Genomic DNA, 17,149 nt, shown 5'->3' on the forward strand with positions numbered 1-17,149 from the left:
AAGTCTTTCTGCTCTATGGCTTAGGGAGGATCACTCTCTCTGGGTTTTAGTTCCTCAGCTACAAAACAGGATGCCTTCTGAGGGCCTAATAGCCTTTTGAAGATGGAGAGAGCTGGAGGAGGGGTGTCCGGGCCGCCTGGCCGGACTCTCAGGGTGGGCCATCTGGGAGGTGGGAGATGGGGACGGGAGCCAGACCAAACAAGGCCAGTTGCACAAAGAAGGAAAAGCGCCAGTTTTCCTGATGGGTTCCCACACCCACGGGCTCTGATAAGGTCCTCGGGCTTGGCCTGGGACCTGCCGCCTGGGTAGGTTAGTGGCAGACTTCGAGGCTGATGTGAGGCTGACTGCATGGGGAGAGAGCGGTTGAGAGCGGCTACAGGAATGCAAAGGTGAGTGAGTGGTGTGGCAGGTGAGGAGGGTGGGTCTCTCAGCAAGGAGGGCTGACCAGGATGGGGGAGAGAAAGTGGGAACAAGGGGAGGAACAGGAGGAGAAGGAGCTGAGACAGAGGAGACAAGGACAGGGATTACAGAGAGAGGGACAGACAGACACAAAAGTAGGCAAAGAGAGGCAGAGAGAATAAAGCAGACCAAGGTAGGCAGGGGGAGGCAAGGAGAGGAGCAGGCAGACAGGGAGGAGTCCCTTGCAGACTTAGAGTATCCACGTTGCCAAGGGGCACAGAAGTGACAGAGAGCAGAACAGACAACACACATCTGCTGTCCAGATGTCTCTTGACCCCACTGTCCCCTGAGCCCATAGGGACACAGGCTAGCAGGGATCAGCCGGAGGAGGTGGGGCTCTGGGTTCATGGACTGTGGGTTCAAATCCCTGTGGTGCCACAGAGTATGGGATGACCTTGGGAATGCCACTGCTTTCCCGAGGTCCTCCCATCAAAATGGGAACCCATCAAAATGAGCTTGAAGTGTCAGAAGGACCTCGAGGAGAGAAAAAGCGTGTTGTCACCCCGTGGCCCCAGCATCCACACCAGCGCCCAGGAGCAGAGACCTCCACACATCCTTGCAGGAAGGGAGTGGACGGGACTTAGCTCAGGAGGGGATTGCAAGCAGATGTGTCTCCCACTGGGGAGATTAATTAGAGGCCGAGGGCCTTGAGAAGTCCATGGGGAAAATGCATACCCTGAGCCCTGTATGGTAACTGCAGGGGCTCTTAGACACTCCACTAGAGCAAGGCCAGAGGATTCTGCAATGTTCCAAAGAGGTGAAGAGTCTGTTTAGCAATTCAGAGGCTCTGGGTTTGAAGCTTGGCACTTGCCCATCTCTGAGCTTCCTCCTCTGTCCAGAATGGCTAATCTGACTTACTTTGCTTACCAGAGCTCTCTGTGTGACCTCAGGCACATTACTTACCCTCTCTGTGCCTCAGTTTCCTCTTCTGTAATAACACTTGGCACCATGGTGGAATGTAGTGTGAGCTAGATACATGTTTGTTTAATGCGCATGAAGCCAACATCTGCCTGAGGTTTTTATTCCTGTGGTGGGAAGAAGCAGATGTGACCGTGAATCCTGCCTTTCCCAAGCAGGAGTCCTGTGGTGAGGGTGTGGGCTGAACTCAGGCATCTGCCTTCCTGGGGCCATCCTATCCTCTGTGCTTGCTGAGGAGGTGCTGGGGCCAGGCCACTGCTCAGACACTTCTGACTGAGCTGTCGCTGTTACTTCCGTTAGCTTGTCCTAGTCCAAGTTCATTCCCCACCCAGCAGAGGACTCTTGGGTGGGGCTTTGAAGGTTGCTTGTTTGGGCCTGTGCCTGCTTGTGTGGCCTTGTCAGAGTCAATGACCCAGGTCCTGGGCTGGGCACCAACCAAACATGACTCCCAGGCAGACAGGGATTTGGGGTGTTAGTTCATTCTGGGTTTTTCTGGACTTCAGGAGAAGAGGGCAGGTTGACACAGTCAGACTCTCCCTGCTCTTCCTTGTCCCCTTGGTTGGCATATGGAAGGCCTGCAGGCATTCTACCTTTTTTACATCCATGCCCTTCTGGCCCCATTTCCTACACCCACCACACCTCCTACAAGGCTGCTGTCATGGGTTCAGTGTGTAGCTTGTCCTCTGGCCGGGGTCTTGCAAAGTGAGCTACTGCGTTGCACGCACGTGGGCTCAGTGTGCTTTTGTGCCCTCCAGCCTGGTGGTTTAAAGATAGGTCTACCTTGCCGTGTGTGCACTTGATAATGAGCAGCTTCTCACAGTGGCATGACATCCCAGGGCAGGGACCCAGCCCTCATTTCACTGATCCCCTCCCCTGTAATGGCTGGTCAGCAGCCCTCAGCATCCAACTAGTGGATGCATCTGTGCCCCACCCAGGTCACCCCAGATTCTTGACTGTTTTCATGCACTTGTTTCTGTGGGCTGTTACGCCTGACAGTTGCTACCTGTGACTGTTTCTCAGAGGACAGATGTCAGAGATGGGTAGCACCTGGCAATGCACGCCCTGGGATGGGGTGGAGGGATAGAAAGATCCTGCCTCCTGAAGTGTGACCTGCACTGTTCCCAGGGACTCTGTGGGCATGAGTCAAAGCCACCATCTATGGGACTCTGCAGGATGCTGCACCCTTGCCTGGCTCCCTCCTCTTCTCAATCCTCCTTCCCCACTCCCAGACTGACTTTTTCCTGGACGTCTTCCTTAATAGATCCCGTCTGTGGGAATCCTCATTCAAAGGCTTGCTTCTAGAAGAAGCAGCAGATATGCCTTGAGAGATAGTGATGTTATCATCCTATTGCATCTTTCAGCCAGTTGCACAGAAGGCTGCTCAGATATTCACTCAGGAGTGGTCATGGGTGTCCACAGGTGCCCACAGTGTGGCAGGAGGTGCCTGTGGCCCCACGTGGCCACCTGGCCAGATTCCAGCCTTTAGTTCTTGCCATGGTCCAATAGGTGTGGACTTCTTGGTAGTTCATTTGTCCTGTGCCTAGGGTTTGGGTGTCTCTTTTCCCAGATGCTGCCTGTTCCTATCATTCACCCATTTTCCTGTTGGGGCTGCAGTCTTTCTGGATTGCAAGAAGGAGTTTCTTGAATATCCTAGATACCAATCCCTTGTTGGGCTTAGCGACTCTAGGTATCTTCTAATGGAGGTGGCAGTGTATGCATTTCATTGTACGTTTATCTCTGTGTGTGTCTTTGTGTCACCTGTTTTGTGGAAGGAACCTGAACCCCAGAATAGAGGGGCTTCAGGGAAGAGAGCAGGACTTCTGAACACAGGGTACCAGTGGGGAGGAACCACATGGCAATCAGATGCTCCTTGACTCACAGTGGGGTTGTGTCCAGAGAAATCCATTGTGGGTTCAGATCTGTAAATCACGAATGCATTTATTACATGTAACTTACTAACACCAGAGCTTAACGACACTGAACTACTCACTGTGGAGTTTAGTTGTTCCCCTCGTCTGAAACCAAGGTATCTGCTGTGGTGGGCCACGCTCCCTCTGAAGGCTCCAAGAGAGGATTCTCCCTGCCTCCGCCAGAGTCTGGTGACTCCAGGCATCCTTGGCTTGTGGCTGCATCACTCCATCTCTGCCTCTGCCTCTGTCTCCACAAGGCCTTCTTCTCTGTGCCTGTGTCAAATCTCTCTCTGTGGTGTTCTCCTATAAAGACACCTGTTGTCGAGATTAGAGACTGTTTTAATCTAGGCTGATCTCACCTTGAGATACTTATCTCAGTTACATATGCAAAGCCCATTTCTTTTTTTAATTAGCATATAATAGGTAGTATGGGGGGATACATTGTGACATTTACATATGTGCTTACAATGTATCTTAATTAGATTTACCCCCTCCATCATTCTCCCTCATCCCCTCACCCGTTCTTAGAACAATTTCAGCAGGTTTCATTTATTCTGTTTTCATACGTGAATATGTAATACACCCACCATATTCGTCTTCCTTCATGCTCTCTCCCTCCCACTGGTACTCACCTCCAGAAAACTCATTTTACCTTCCTTTTTAAAAAAGTGGACTGATAGTTTGAGGGGGTTTTGCCTTGGCATTTCAGACATGTGTATATCATACTTTAATCAGATTAACCCCCCCATTGCTTACTCTCTCTATTGTTCTGCTCCTCTATTATTCAAAGCTGACATTACATTACTGGGGGACACCTCTTTCTTGGGGAGCAGGCACAACTCTACTCATTGTGGAGGACAGGACTGCAAGGGAAGACTTCCTGGAAAGGATGTTGCAGGATGACTGAGCTCATAGGATTTCTTCTTTGGTTTTTGTGGCTTTTTTTTGTGTTTTTTGTGGTTTATGCTAGCTTTTAACTTGTGATCCTCCTCTCACCTTGGCCTCCTGAGTGCTGGGATTCCAGGTGTGGACCACCATGCTTGGCCTTGTAGAAGGAATTTAAAAGGGTGTAGAAACTCCTACACCCTGGAAAAAGTGGTTTGCCTTTTGGAGGCTGCCACCCAGCACGTGTGTTGGTCCAGAAAGGATTCCGTTCTCCCAGTGCACACCACCTTTGCCTTTCTCAGAAAGCAGAGTGCTCTGATCTCCTGGGGCCTTGACCTGGACTGGAATCTTCTGGGTTTTTCTTGATCATGCTTAGCAGGACTGGACTGAGCTAGGGGGATCTAGAAGGTACACATGCAGGAATCTGGAGGCTGAGAGGTATCTAGACTGTCTGCATCCAATCTTACTCCAAAAGTTCATCTCCTTTGCCTCGTTGTTCTAGTCCTGAGAAGTAGACCTAGGGGATGGGGGGCTATTGTCATCATTCCTGTTCCTTAATTTGCACAACCGAGGCCCTAAGAGGGAAGTGACAGTTGAGTTGCCTCTCACATGCAGGACAGTGTTCCCTTTTCCCTGGCCTCCTCTCCTAGTGATCCACAGGACTGTCCAGGGAAAAGACTGCCAAGATTGGCCTGGGTGTCGTGACTCAGGAGGCTTAGGCGTACAGCTCTGGACCCCAGTGTCAGATAGGGTGTGAGTTCAGGTTCCCAGGCAGTCCCTGGCAGCAGAGCCACAATGACTCACCAGTCACCTGGGTTCTCTGGGGAGTAGAGGACAGGACGACCTGCCAGCAGGCTGACCTCCATCCTGGGCTGTGGCCACTGGGTAGTGACCCCAGGCCTCGGCCAGATGGTTCTGAAAACTGGGGAAGGTGGAGTCCTGAGGGGCTCAGAGAAGTGGAGCAATAGGGAGGGGGTCCTTGTGGGGTGAATTTGGGGCCCTGGGCACCACGAGGAGTGTGAACAGACTCAGAATATCCTGTTCAGCTCTCCAGACTATAACGTGGTTAAGAGCAGGAGTCGGGGTCAGAGCGACTTGGATGTGAGCCTGACCCTGTCACTGGCTGACTGTGACAGCCTCACCTTTGCTGTGTTAGTAGCAGCAATGCCACTGCTGGGGGCTGTCAGAACTGGTGAGTTAATGCAATTTAAGTGTCCTTATCCAGTGTTTGGGCTGTCGTGTGTACCTCATTATCATTTATCACAAGGAACTAAAACCAACCAAAAGCAGTGTGGAAACCTGCAAACCAGCTGGGTTAAGGAAATTGCTGACTTTGACCTGAAAATGTAACTGTAGCTTCCTTGTGGCCACATCAAAAAGGGAAATGCAATCAGTTGTAAATCTTAGATTCTCAAGGAGGAAACAACTGAGTTTCTCAGGGGAGGCAATGAGGTGCTTTACGTGAACTCTCCAGGGCATTTCTCACTGGGCAGCAGTCACCATAAAGGGCACCTGGAGGGAGGCGTTGCAGCTTCATTGAGCAGGAATCACACAGCGTGGCAGGGGTGTTTTTCATGTGGTAGCTGTTTGGAAGGATGAGGGGAAATCTGGGCTCTAAGAAGACATGTCAGTGGGAAAACCAGGAATGTGGTGGGGGTCTGGGCTGTCAGGATTCAAGGTCGAAGCATAGATAGTTCAGAGCAGATGTGACAGAGGCTGCTAACCCTTCAGGGAGAAGGGAAGGCTTGAGCCTTTTCACCTGGGATCCTTGGGAGTCAGATTACAGAGTCCGACTTCAGCCTCAGTTTTCTCATCTGCACACTGGAGTTATCCTTGCAGGGACCTTGGGAGCAATGCATGGAGTCCTACCTAGCAGTGTTCAGCGTACAGTGAGTAATCAAATAAGTGTTAAAGATGTGTACACACATCCTGTGTGCACGTAGCCACACAGGTTTTTTTCATAAGCTTCCTGGCTATGGAGGGTTTAAGGAATGTGAGTGACCAGAATTTTATGGCTCTGTACAATTTACAACTGGTGAAGGATTCATTGTACTCACACTTGCTCCCAGCAACAGGAGGGCTGCATGCCTTACCTCAGCTGAGCGATGAGGACATGGTGCTTGCAGACTTGCCCTTGAACCCAGAGCTGGGCACACAGGTGGGCAGAAATGCACCAGTCCTCCGGCTCTCTGGCTGGCCTCTCCTAGCTGCCCAGAAAGGCCATTTGGTGTTGGGGGGGTTGAGTTAATTGGGGGAGCCTGAGGAATGAATAATGACAGCACCAGCATATTCTGCAACTTGTAACAGGCTTGTTCCAAGTCCACCCATCCTTATCTGTGGGCTCCAAATCCACTGATTCAACCAACCACAGGCTGAAAATATTTGAGAAAAATTGCTTCTGTACTGAACACATACAGGCATTTCTCTCATCTTTTCTAGTCCCTAAGCAGTGAGTATGATAACTGTACAGCTTTTGCATTGTATTAGGTATTATAAGCAGTCCAGATTTAAAATATATGGGCTAGTCAGGCACTGGTGGCTCACGCCTGTAATCCCAGCTACTCAGGAGGCAGAGATCAGGAGGATTGTTGTTCAAAGCCAGCCTGGGCAAATAGTTCATGAGACCTTTTCTCAGAAAAACCCTTCACAAAAATAGGACTGGTGGAGTGGCTCAAGGTGATGACTCTGAGTTCAAGCCCCAGTATGGCAAAATCAATCAATCAATTAACCTATCAGATATGCGGGAGGATGTATGTAGGTTATATGCAAATGTCACACAATGTCATGTAAGGAGTTTGGTCACCCAAGGATTTAGACTCCAAGGGGAGTCCTGGAACCAATCCCCACGGACACAGAGGGCGACCATATTTGACATTTGACTTTTAATCCTCACAACTGTCTTCCTATGTGTGAACTATTACAAGTACCTTACAGGTAAAGCGACTGAGGTGCAGAGAAGGACACTGACTTGGCAGAGGTCATGGGGAGTTCATGCAGTTCCTGGTGGATGAGAAGAGAGAGGACACAGAGATATGCTCAGAGGACGTCTGTATCTCCCTGTGTCAGCCCCAGTTGCCTTGGTTGTGGTGGCCAAGACCATGGAGCGACATTGGGTTGGAAACTACTTTCTTTACACCCCGCACTGCCTGTGACCTTGGGCATGCTTTCCTTCTTCTCTCACCTTCACCTTCTCACCCCACACATGTCCCTCACAACTCAGCTCAGACGCCACCTGCCTAGGAAGCCTCAGGCTCCCCCCCCAGCCTGGGAGATTCAGATTCTCAGGGGTTCTGGGCTTCCTCAGTCGAGCACTCTCTTGTGTCTTGTACCTGTGAAGTGCTGTGGAAAAGCCATTTCCTCGTCCCTGGTGCTTGCAAGGCCTGCCACAGGGAAGGTGGACACTGTCACTTCTTCCTCAAGGACGGGTCACAACTTCAGAGGCTGTGTGTCGTGATGGTTCTGCAGACCTGGCTCAAATCCTGGCTTCCCCACCTCATCTGCATTTGGCCAAGAACCTTCCTGTGGGTTAAAGGAGACCACAAGAATTGATGCTTAGTCCAGCTCTGGGCACAGGCAAGAGCTCAAAGCAGTCCCATCACTGTTGTCAACATCAGCCATGCCTCCCCCATCACAGGAGAGCAGCTCCAGTCCCTGTCTTCAGTCTATCATTGTTTGGGTTTTTTTTTTCCCCCTCAAGTGCTCTACCACTGAGGTACATCCCCAGCTCCATCTGTCTTCATTCTAATTCCAGTGCCCTTGGGGACTCCTGAGTGGATACCCCTGGCATATCTTCCCCACCTGCAGAGTGGGACAACACCCAACCTCCAATTTTGAGTCCCTTGAGTTCAGAGCCCTCAATGGAATTTTCCCAAGTGGCTTTTATTTAATAAAAGCAAAAGATGACTTTTATTTGATAAAACATAACCCTAAGTCTGTAAGGACGAGCACTGAATTTATGCCCAGGCAAGCTGAGTTTACTTATAATGAAGCATCAGTCGCAATCTTGTCCAGCTGAAATGTCTGGGTTGGAGAGGTTTGTCAAGATGGAGGAAACTGGGCAGTGGAAAGTATATAGACACTGGGTCCGGAGCATGGGGTTCAAATCATGATCTCCAGCTGTGTACCCCTGGGCAGTAAAACAGTGTTGCCTAGTTATTGAGAGCTTGCTGTGTGATAGCAGTAGACTAAATGCTCCAGGTTCCTGATGCCTTTCATGCTTAAATCCACTCTGTGAAGTGAGCACTCCCATTTTACTGAAAAGGAAAACTGAGGTTCAGAGAAGAAAAATCAAATGACCAAAGCCACACAGCTGGGAGGTGGCCAAGGTTGGGCTTTAGCCATGCATGTGACCACTGCCTCCAAGACCTGCCAGCTGGGAGGTCTCTCCTCCAGGTCTCAATGTGTCCTCCCATAGACTGGGGGACACTCAGCCAGCCTGCTACAAGGCTGTGTGAAGTACTGGTTAAGCAGTCTGCATGGCGGTGCTCGGTGACTATATTCTGCCTATAATTCTTGGTAACACAGAGCCTAGTGAGAATGGTGCTCCTTTTCTGAGTTCTTAAAGCCGGAGTAGGAACACCTGCTTGAACAGGCTCTGGGACGGTTTAATGACTCCGGGAAGTAAAGTCGGCACAAAGCAGGTGCTCAGGGCAGTTCCTTTTCTGTCTCTGTGCCCAGCGCTGCCTGGAATGGTGCTTCCCACATCCTGCACTGGCAGTGGATCTGCATGGAACCACCCACACTCCTCTGCATCTTCCCTGACTTAGGCTTTCGTGGACGTGCTGGGGTTGTGCGGCTGGATTTAGCACGCAGTGTCTGGCAGTTCATCCAGACACAAGGGCTCCAGCTCGTCCCAGTGGGGTGGTCATACTGGAGTGACATTCAGCCTCTCTGGACTTCTGCCTCTCCCTGTCAGACGGGAATTGTGACAGGAGATCCTGTTTCTGGCTCTGTGTTCACTCAGCCCCAGGCTGTCAAACCTGGGCCCATCTGCTTCCTCCTTTTCTTCCTGCAGGTGTTCGCAGCTGGGTCCAGGGACCAGTCGCTGAGAACTGTATTTGTATACCCTGGACACCATCACAGTGAACGGTGAGGGACCCTTGTGGTCTGGATTCCTGTCTCTAAAGGGGATGAGTGACCACTGACAGGGTGGGGAGATGGAGGGCGGTGCTAACGCAGCTGTCCCCTGGGTTTTGGAAGCATGGTTGGAACCAAGTTCCAAACTCTGTTCCCCTTCATTGCTCTTAGCACTGATGCAACCTTCCCATTATTTGAGGAAAATTTTCAGTGAGTAGTTGCCTCCCCCACTAGACTGTAGGTAAGAAAGGTTTCCAAAGAGGAAGCAGGTATGGTTGTCAAGAGCATAGACACTGAGGATGGGATCCAAAGCACACTCTGCTTTTACATAGCTATATAACCTTGGGCGACTGGCCTAATTTTTCCATGCCTCTGTTTTCTTGTTTGTAAATTGGAGCTTGTAACCTACTTCACTGAGTGCTTGAGAAGATTAGGGGAGTTTCTGGATGTCAACCCTTAGACTAGTGCCTGGCTTGTCGGAGGTGCTGGGAAGGGGTGTTTGGTAAGGAAGTAAAATATTGAGCCTGGGATGTGGCTCAGTGGTAGAGGATCAGCCTAGCATGCTCAAGGTCCTGGGTTTGATTCCCACCACCACGGAAAGACAAAGAAAAGAACAATAGTTAAATGGCTAAACCACTCTTTGGCCTTGCTCAGAGCCAAGGAGGACATGGTTGGGCATGCCTGTGTTGATCAGCTTCTTAGTGCTAACGGCCCCTGTCTTCCCTTACAGAGGATGGAGGATGTTGATTACAACTCTTCTGTCGCCTACGATGATGAGTATTTGGATGACTTTGAACCCATTGTGGTTTTGGAGGAGTACTCTCCACTGGAAGCCAGGGTGCTCAGGATCTTCCTGGTGGTGGTCTACTGCATCATCTGCTTCCTGGGGATCCTGGGTAATAGCCTGGTTATCATCATTTGCACTTGCAAGATGAAGAAGACGGTGAACACCGTGTGGTTCCTTAACCTGGCTGTGGCGGATTTCCTGTTCAATGTTTTCCTGCCGATCCACATTGCCTACACAGCCATGGACTACCACTGGGTGTTTGGGAAAACCATGTGCAAAATCAACAACTTCCTGATCAACTACAACATGTACACCAGCGTCTTCTTGTTGACCATCATCAGCCTTGACCGCTGCATCTCGGTGCTTCTTCCTGTCTGGTCCCAGAACCACCGCAGCCTCCGGCTGGCCTATGTGGCCTCTGTGGCTATCTGGATCCTGGCTTTCTTCCTGAGTTCTCCATCCCTTGTCTTCCGTGACACCATCGATGTTCATGGGAAAACATACTGCTTCTACAACTTCAGCCTGACTGGGACTGGGACTGGGCCTTCCCACCATCCTGGTGGCCACTCCACAGACCCCGTGGTGTACAGCCGCCACCTGATGGTGACCATCACGCGTTTCCTCTGTGGCTTCCTGCTCCCCATCCTCATCATCACAGTTTGCTATCTCACCATTGTCTTCAGGTTGAGGCGCAACCGCCTGGCCAAGACCAAGAAGCCCTTTAAAATAATTGTAGCCATTATTGTCACCTTCTTCCTCTGCTGGGGTCCCTACCATACACTCTACCTGCTGGAGCTCAGGCAAGCCACGGGGTCCAGCTCCGTCTTCAGCTTGGTCATGTCTCTGGCCTCCGTCATTGCCATTGCTAACAGCTGTGTGAACCCCATCCTGTACGTCTTCATGGGTCAGGATTTCAAGAAGTTCCAGGTGGCCCTCTTCTCCCGCCTGGCCAATGCTCTGAGCGAGGACACCGGCCACTCCTCTTACGCTAGCCACAGAAGCATCACCAAGATGTCATCAGTGAATGAGCGGACTTTGATGAATGAGAAGGAGACCAGCATGCTTTGAGTCTCACTTGGGAAAGCCCCAGAGGGCACTCCCAACCCAGGGACACCCAAGGACATGTCTTCTGAAGACCAATGCCAAATGCCTACTGCATTTTGCATAGGAGTGAACCATATTTTGAGCTGGGAATCCAGGGCACATAACCTCTTTCTTCAAGAGAATGGTGGGCAGAGCCTGCCATATTGGTCCATCAGCCTTGGAAGAGCAATCTGTGCTCTGTGGGAGACTAGTCTTGACTGACTCAAAACCATGAACTGAGATCAGCACATGGCTGCAAGATTAAGCTACCTTCTGCGTGAAATGCCACAAACTCCACAAAGTCCCTGAGAACAGAGGAGATCAGAGCAAACTCATTACATTCCTATCATATCTATATCAGCCAGAAAACCCTGCCTCCCAGTCATTCCTCTGGGTACAGAATGTAGAAATACACAGGTTACTTGGGAGAGGAAGGTGACAGATCCTATGAACTTCCAAGACCATGACTTTGACCTTCAGATGAGACAAGAAGACCAGATCCTAAGGGACTTCATGGACTGTCTTGACAAGAAGCGTCAACCAGGGCTTGGGGCCAGAGGACTGAATGGAGAAGGGAGAGCAAAGGATATGGGTGTGTAGAAGCTCACCCTAGAACATCACAGGGTGATGATGTTTTCGGCTGTCAGTATTTTTGGGTGTGTGGATGGTAGCGGCCCTTGGTACCTGGGCATTTTTACCTGGGGGTGGTGGCATGCCACCACCCTCCATCACAGAGTTGTTCCCTCCTTCCCCTCGTCCACTGGCTAGAGGTGCTTCAAGTACAATCCTCCTGGGAGGGGAAGGGCTTCCTCCTCTCATCCATTTCCTCTAAACCTTACCAGAGTCTGGTCTAAAATGCAGTGTCAAAGAGCAGCCTCAGAGCATCTCCTGGGAGAAGGCTGTGTCTGAGGGCTCAGCCATGAACTTGAAGCAGAACCTGGACCCTGACTCCTTGGACCATGCTCCCAAGATGAGATAACACAGCTTCCATGTGCAGTCCCATGTCTGCTTTTTCTCATCTGAAACAGACAACGTCCTGTGGCGGGGAGTGACACTGTCCTATTTACCAATGACAAAGGCAAAGCTTTGGAGGAGGACAGTAACTCACCCAACACCACGCACAGTGCGTCAGTGACAGACAACATGTGAATACTGCTCTGCCTGGCTCCAGAGACTCCATTCTTTCATAGAAAAGATGTCTATTAAGAGTAGTCTAGCCCTATAATGTTAACTTACATTTATTCAGCATTTTCCGTATTAAGAATTTTGTATGTATTATTTCACTTATTCCACACAGTAATGCTGAGTTTGGTACAGTGATTATTTCCCCTTTCCATATGAAGAATCTGAGGTTCAGAGAGGTTAGGTAACTTGCCCAAGGGCACTCAGCTGGTGTTTGGCAGAGATGGGGTTTGAACTTCAGTTTTTCTGGTTCAAATGAGATAGTAGTTGGAAAGGAACTGAAGGAGTTGAGGTTTCAACCATAAGTATTGATTCTTCACTGGATTAATGTGAATGTCTTAATGGCCTTTAAGAAACTTTGCAAATAATTTTCAAAATGATCCCACAACTCCGGGATACCTACCAACACCTTCCCTAACCCTGTGGTTGCAATCCTCTGCCCCTAAGGTCTCCCGAGAGAGCAGAGCGGGGAGCCTGGCAGGAGGCAGCGTCTCGTGGGCTTTTTGACCTCCAAGTGTCCACATACTGTCCTCTTCCAAGCCCTGTCACTGTCAAGGCTGTTCTCAAGCAGGGAGCAATAAACAGATATGATGGCTATCTCGTGCTGCTGTGGGCTGCTTGTACTCACACTTCATTAGGGACAAACTGCCCCTTCCTTGTTGGGTCTTACTGCTTATGACGAGGCAGCTCTGTATTGACTCAAGCTGAGGACTCTGGTTGCTTCAGAAGAGTCTGAATTTGTACAGTTTGAGAGCAAAAAAGGGAGTTTAAAGATGGCCTGGTGCCCTGTTCCCTCCCCAGGTTTACAGATGAAGCAACTCAGGCAAAAGATTTCAAGGCTTTTTTCCCAGTCAGCCTGGGGCCTCCTGGCTTCTAGGATGGTGTTCTTCCTGGGCTGAAGACAGGCCAGGCCAGGCCAGGCCGGGGACCAGGAATTCATGCTGTCACTGGAAAAGCTGACACACAGGAGCACAATCCAAGCCAGCTGTTCTTCCTTGGAGCCAGGCCCTTCTTTTCCTGATTGTCACACTGGAGTCTCTGTTCTGACCGTAGTTTCCTGCCAAACATGTGAGATATAACCATCATGTGCCATCCCTCTTGTCCCCATGCCTTGTTACAGCACCCCCAGGTCACCTGTGTGTCATCTCTGTAGTTTGCAAAATGTGCTCCCCTGTGTCACAACCAACAGGATCAGGACTGGAGACCATGAGGGAGCCTCAATGAGGCCTCCTGGGTGGGACTGGCAGACATGGGGACAAGAGCAGAGGATGAGAAAAGATGGTGTCTGAAGATAAGAGAGGTGAGGGGCAGAGGAACAGAAAGGAAGCAGAGCACAGTGATTGAAGAAAGGAATATGGCATTGCTTAAGGGTTTACGCAAACTTCTGGACACATAGCTGGCCCTGGGGCAAGAGGACACTCCCCATGTGGGACGTGCAGATAGTCAGATTCAGGGTCACAAGCTAGGAAGCTGTGCTGCTGGGCTAGGAACCAGGTCTGCTGCCTGAGCGCCACCTTCTTCAGCTAGTAGAGGGGAGGAGGAAGGGAGGGAGAAGACAGTCCATGGTGAGACCCACGAAGGACAGCTCCTCTTGCCCAGGCTTTTCCCACTTTTACAGGCTGCCACATCCACCCCTCAGAGGATCTGTAGGCACAGGCTCTGTTGGCTCAGGCGCACGGACCAGTGATCCCTCAGCTCTCTCTGTCCTTCTTTCCTAGCTCGCCATGCTCTTGCTGGAGCCAGGTGTCCTGGGCCTGTGATCACCCAACCCTGGGTTTGGTAAATGACTGTTGAATGTGGCATCCAGGACAAGAGGAACCAGGAATGATTCTCCTGCCTTGAAATAATTCCGTATGGGTCTGCCTACTTTCTTCCTTTGAGAAGAAATTTCTCCAAAATAGATGAAAGCAAGAGTGCAGGGCTCAGTTCTGGAGGTTCCTGCCACAGCCTAGCCTGGCCTACCCTCCCTATTTAGCTCACCAAACAGCAGCTGAGGCTCAGAGAGGCCCAGTCACCTGTCCAAAGCCACATGACTATGTGTGACACAGCAGCAAAATCCTGACGTTCTCAACCTACCATTCTCTGAATTGTGTACTTCAGGGACTCTGCATTTTGGAAACAATTTCCCCACCTCTAATTTTTTTTATTTTCCTAGCAACCGACCATGATAAAATGGGAATACCTTGCTCAACATAACACAGCAAGTGATAGCAGTCAGGCAACACAAACCCAGACCTCCTCACTCCCAAGTCCACCCTCTTTGGCACAGCTCAGGCCATTCAAGGATGCATTCATCCACCCAGCCACCCCAATACCCACCCATCCATCCATTTGCCTATCCACCCCCCCAGGAACCCACCCTCTGAACCCATCCACTCAGCCACACATCCACCCATCCATCCATTTGATACCGGAGAGAGGGATTTTACGGCATGGAAACGGTAGAAATGAGACCAAGTCATGTATTGCAAACAAACAAGACAGATAAAAGCTCCTTTATTGGAATTTCAAGTGGAGCTGACTCAAGCCAAAAGAAGCCTACACTGACCAGGGGTGACCAGGCTGCTCGCTTGAACAAAGGGAAGAACAGATTTTATTGATTTTTCTAAGGTGGGCTAAAGTTTGGTAATTGTCCTCTGGTCACAGGCTGTTTTTCCTTCTTATGTGCAAAAAGGCCCTGAGGTTTGAAGGTTAATGGGTGGGAAGTGACTGCGAAGTTTCTCCTTTATCGATGACATCATTTCAGATAAACGTCCTGGCTTCATGGTTTATGATAACCCTAAGGGATGTGAGCTGCTGGGTGGGTGCTTGAGCTGCTGAGAAAGCCCAAGGGTGAGATGGATGAAGCACATACCAGTTGCAACAGGCAATAGGCCAAGTGAACCCTGTATGACAGTCTTGGACAAAACATTTCTTGACTGGTCGGCACGTCTACATGCAGAGTTAAGTAGAGTGAGACTCAAAGGTTGAGGCAGAAGAGGGTCAGACATACTATGAGGACAGAGCTGCCTTTTATCCTACTGTTGTCATCCATCAGGCATCCATAGGCTCCAGTGAAGAGTCAATCCTTTTAGCAAAAGTGCCTTTCAAGTCTCTGTGAAGTAACCTAGGCAACTGTTATCCTAAAACCCACGGCAGTGAAGTCAGTCTGGACTGAGATTCTGATCTTACAGATTGCCTGACAACTGGGTTGATTCTGGGGGCTTACCAAGGGCATTTTAGGGGATGAGGGTTTCCCTTGGTAACAATTCCCCCTATCTTTGTCATTGTGTGACTATCTTGAGCCCCACTAGTTTTAGCTTGGCTTAATCATAAGAGACTCCTAGTTTGTACACATCCTGGTCTTGTGGCTTAATCTGATGTTGTATAACAAAGCTGTTGAAAGCGTGTTTTGCATGGGTGACAGGTTAAGAACCCAGAGTTTTATTTTCCCTTTGTCCCTTTTTTTGCTCCTTACCTGTTTCACGTTTACATATCTAACTATACATCCATCCTTGCATCTCACAAAAATGTACTTAATACCTACTCTGTGCCAGGTAGCATGGGAGGCACTGGGAACACAGGGATAAGCAAGGTACACAGTCTGATCTCCTTCACTGGCTAGTGGGAGAGACAGTGAAAAATTCAAAAACAAAAACAACCAACCAACGCACAGACATCTCCAATGGAAACCAGCCACAGCAAAGTGCTACACAATTACTGAGGGATCTGGCTCTTTTCAGAGACCAAGAACATTTCTTGGGGAAGGGGCCCTTAGGTTGAGATGGGTAGCAGGGGTAGGTGTTGAGTAGGTGGGGAGGTGGGGGGAGCAGATATAGGGGGCTGGGAGAAAGCTGTGGTTATTGGGGAGGGGAGAGGACCTGGGGGCTGCCGTGAGCAAGTAGGGTGAACAGAGGACCAGAGGGTGGAAAGGCTTTTCCCTGAGACCCCAGGGGACAGTCACATGCAGACCTGCACACTGAATCCATGCTTCTGGCTGCTCTGGAGAGGACAGTCTGGGGAGGGGCTAGAGTGGAAGCTAGGAGGCTTCAGCAGCCTCAGCTGAGCCATGCTAATCCCTGGACTGGGGAGAGTTTGAGAAAAGTGGACTATTTGGGAGATGTTTAAAGGCTCCCCAAGCTTTCTCTAGGGAGTGGTGAGTGGGAAACCAAGCTCAGGCCCATTTCTACTACACAGAGGTCTCGTTACATTGCTTTATTGACAGAAATTAATTGTAAATATTATTCAAATTTACCTCCCAGTGCACAATTATATTTCTCAAGGGAGCCCTTTGAGTACACAATAAAGCCCTATAAATAATACATAGATTAACCTAAGAGGAGCAGAAGCATAGGAACACTGCAGTTGTGGGTAGTGGCTGTGGGAATACACACAGATCAGACTCCAAGTGTTTGAACTTGGGGTTGACCTTGGACATCACCTGAGTTCTGTCCTGGTGGATCTTCCAGAGGTGTCTGCCTGGGAGGATGGGGATACCCCGGGGCATCCAGTCGCCTACCGATCTAGAGATCTAGATATGTGGTTGACCAGCAGGTGGAGACAAGGGGAGAGTTGGTAAAGGGAGGAAGAATGGATCTATTGAACACTTACCTGAGGAGAAATTTCAACAACAGCAATAGTAGCTGATAGTTTGGGGCAAGTACTTTAGTCTTATTATGTCACTGAATCCTAACAGCAACCTTGTGGTAAGGGGTTTATTGTTATCTACATATTTAGATGAAGATGCTGAGGTTCAGAGAGGCGAGGTGACTTGCCCAAGGAGCTGGGAGCCGAGCCCTATCTACTTGTCTGAAAAGCTCTTTTTGTTTCTCCCAGAAACTAGCAGACATAAAACTGCTCTCAAAAGAGA

The 17,149-nt window shown here is 50.0% G+C and overlaps 1 protein-coding gene across 3 annotated transcripts in view; it reads left to right on the forward strand.

Moving 5' to 3' along the window:
- The window catches only part of Cmklr1 (chemerin chemokine-like receptor 1), a 40,859-nt gene extending 27,962 nt beyond the window's left edge, over positions 1-12,897 (forward strand). For 2 of the 3 annotated variants that reach the window (XM_020173921.2, XM_074061294.1), the window contains exons 2-3: positions 9,187-9,260; positions 9,979-12,897. In XM_020173921.2, coding sequence (XP_020029510.2) covers positions 9,982-11,103 — 1,122 coding nt within the window. In that variant the 5' untranslated portion in view covers positions 9,187-9,260; positions 9,979-9,981 and the 3' untranslated portion in view covers positions 11,104-12,897. Of the gene's footprint in view, positions 1-177; positions 390-9,186; positions 9,261-9,978 lie in introns of those variants that run through there. The other variant, XM_074061295.1, reaches the window with a different exon arrangement.
- Positions 12,898-17,149: the final 4,252 nt, after the last annotated feature.

This window comes from Castor canadensis, chromosome 18, assembly GCF_047511655.1.
Source record: "Castor canadensis chromosome 18, mCasCan1.hap1v2, whole genome shotgun sequence".
Classification (NCBI taxonomy): Eukaryota; Metazoa; Chordata; class Mammalia; order Rodentia; family Castoridae; genus Castor; species Castor canadensis.